This window comes from Penaeus japonicus, unplaced genomic scaffold, assembly GCF_977035675.1.
Source record: "Penaeus japonicus unplaced genomic scaffold, GWHDUDI00000001_assembly GWHDUDI00000030, whole genome shotgun sequence".
Classification (NCBI taxonomy): Eukaryota; Metazoa; Arthropoda; class Malacostraca; order Decapoda; family Penaeidae; genus Penaeus; species Penaeus japonicus.
The window spans coordinates 37,677,677-37,680,176 of record NW_028234432.1 but is presented as its reverse complement, the minus strand read 5'-3'; the positions used below and the strand labels follow the sequence as shown (position 1 = coordinate 37,680,176).

General features: G+C 48.7%; 1 protein-coding gene across 2 annotated transcripts in view; it reads left to right on the top strand.

Moving 5' to 3' along the window:
• Positions 1-2,500, top strand: part of LOC122261909 (arrestin homolog) — a 35,758-nt gene that overhangs the window by 1,254 nt on the left and 32,004 nt on the right. The window contains exons 3-7 of one of the 2 annotated variants that reach the window (XM_086555347.1): positions 1-167; positions 424-771; positions 918-1,049; positions 1,175-1,343; positions 1,559-2,226. The exon at positions 1-167 is cut by the window's left edge and continues 67 nt beyond it. In XM_086555347.1, coding sequence (XP_086411473.1) covers positions 1-167; positions 424-771; positions 918-1,049; positions 1,175-1,343; positions 1,559-1,665 — 923 coding nt within the window. In that variant the 3' untranslated portion in view covers positions 1,666-2,226. Of the gene's footprint in view, positions 168-423; positions 772-917; positions 1,050-1,174; positions 1,344-1,558; positions 2,227-2,500 lie in introns of those variants that run through there. The other variant, XM_086555348.1, reaches the window with a different exon arrangement.

Genomic DNA, 2,500 nt, shown 5'->3' with positions numbered 1-2,500 from the left:
TGCAGCTCGCCACCCAGCAGGTGTACCCGAGCGCCGACTCCCGCGAGCCCACGGCCGTTCAGGAACGCCTCGTGAAGAAGCTCGGGGCGAACGCCTATCCCTTCGCCGTGACTCTCCCCGAGACCGCCCCTTGCTCCGTCCAGCTCCACTCCGGGGACGATGAGACGGTGAGGACAGCGCTCGGCGTCTCCTTCGAGGCACAAGGCGTATTGCTTGACGTTTCTGTAAATTCGTGCTCTGTTCATGTCCTTACGAAACCAATCTCTCCTGCAGAGCAGGGCTTATTGCTTGACGTTTCTGTAAATTCGTGCTCTGTTCATGTCCTCACGAAACCAATCTCTCCTGCAGAGCAGGGCTTATTGCTTGACGTTTCTTTAAATTCGTGCTCTGTTCATGTCCTCACAAAACCAATCTCTCCTGCAGAGCAAGCCCCTCGGCGTTATCTACGAACTCCGCGTCTTCGTGGGCGACAACTCCAACGAGAAGCCCCACAAGCGCAACTCCGTCGCCCTCGCCGTCAGGAAGGTGCAGTTCTCTCCCGTGACTGGCAACAAGCGCCAGCCCAGCACCCTCGTGTCCAAGGGCTTCGCTCTCTCCTCTGGAAAGCTCAACATGGAGGTAACTCTCGACAAGGAGCTCTACTACCACGGGGATCAAGTGAACGCCACCCTCAACATCAACAACGGCAGCAAGAAGACCGTGAAGAACATCAAGTGCTCCATCATCCAGCACGTGGAGGTCACCATGACCAACAGCCAGTTCACTCGCGAGGTGTGTTTTCCCTTCCGCTTGGTAGCATAGGTTACACTGAGAAAATCCTTTAATCAAACATTGACAAATTATACTAAAACCTTGGCCATTTTGTCTTTGCATATTCAATAGCACCAATGTTAACGCTCTCCTCTGCCCTCCTACAGGTGGCATCTCTGGAGTCGAAGGAGGGCTGCCCCGTCACCCCCGGCACCAACCTCCAGAAGACCTTCAATCTGACGCCTCTTGCATCTTCCAACAAGAGCAAGGTTGGCATTGCTCTCGACGGCAAGCTGAAGGTAAATTACCATCTCCTCACAGAAGACGTTTCGTGTTATATTTATAGTCATCCCTTGCGTATCGTATTATGCGCTCTCAGCTTCGCTTTCTCCCTTCTGTTTACATCCCGTATCTCTTTTTGAAGGACACGGATGCCAACCTGGCCTCCTCCACCATCGTGGCATCGGGCAAGAACGTCAACGACGCTTGCGGCATCATCGTGTCTTACTCCATGCGCGTCAAGCTCAACTGCGGTGCTATCGGCGGTGACCTGACTGCCGACCTGCCCTTCAAGCTCATGCACCCAGTGCCTGGTGAGTAGGCCGTGTTATTGGTCTCCCTCTTCATTGTGTTCCATCCTAATGGAACTCCGAGAAACCAGTACAATACATACATATTTCTCCACTAAAATCGGTACACATATTTCCTAAATAAACATCAAGTTAATCTTTCAAGAATTGGCAATAGGTAATAGTAATATACTTTTGAATCCTGTTTGATCTTGTTCGTGTTGTCTCTGCGTGTGCAGGTGGCCCCGTGAAGGCCCGTGGCGATGCCAACTACGCAGGCGGCGAGGACCTGGAGTTCGAAGACTTCGCTCGCCTCCGCCGCGGCGTCTCCGTCGACCAGCCCTAGATGGCGCTCGCTCGCTCGCTCGCTCGCTCGACTCATCTTCACTTCGACCTCCTTCGATCACCCTTGCCCTCGCCACGTTTCACCATTTGCGAACGAACGACTCCGGGATTTATTACGAAAACGACGACGCTGATGAGTTTCGAACGCGAGGCTCATCTGCCGGTTTATGGATTTCATTCATTCATTTTTCGATTTTGTTTTTTTTTCAGAAATGTTATTTTCTCTTTATACCCATACATATATAAATATTTTCCTTTTCGTTACACATATTCTTGTAACACCTCATTTAATTTAATTACTCCGGGAAACATTTTACATCAAAGCCTGTAATGTCGAACATCACTGGCAGGAATTCCCTTTGAGTTAATGCCTTCTGCATTATTTATGTTGCATGCACGATGTAATCTCATTAGCATACGTGCTTTCTATTTTGTCTTAATTTCTCTTGTTTTCAATTCCCTGCATATGTTTAGCTTTATGTTTCACATCTTATTGTAATTAATTCCCTTCCTAATTGGGTCTTTTTGTATGTTTCAGTTATCTTAATAAAAATAAAATACTGGACTTCTTTTACTACGATCACTTGGGGTTAATGAATAGCATCAGAACGGGAAGTAGAAGCATGAGAAACAAGACACACATTTAGACATTTATTTACATGAAAATATGCACACATAAACACACACACACACACACACACACACACACACACGCACACACACACACACACACACACACACGCACACACACGCACACACACACACACACACACACACACAGGCACGCACACACGCACACACACACACACACACACACACACACACACACACGCACA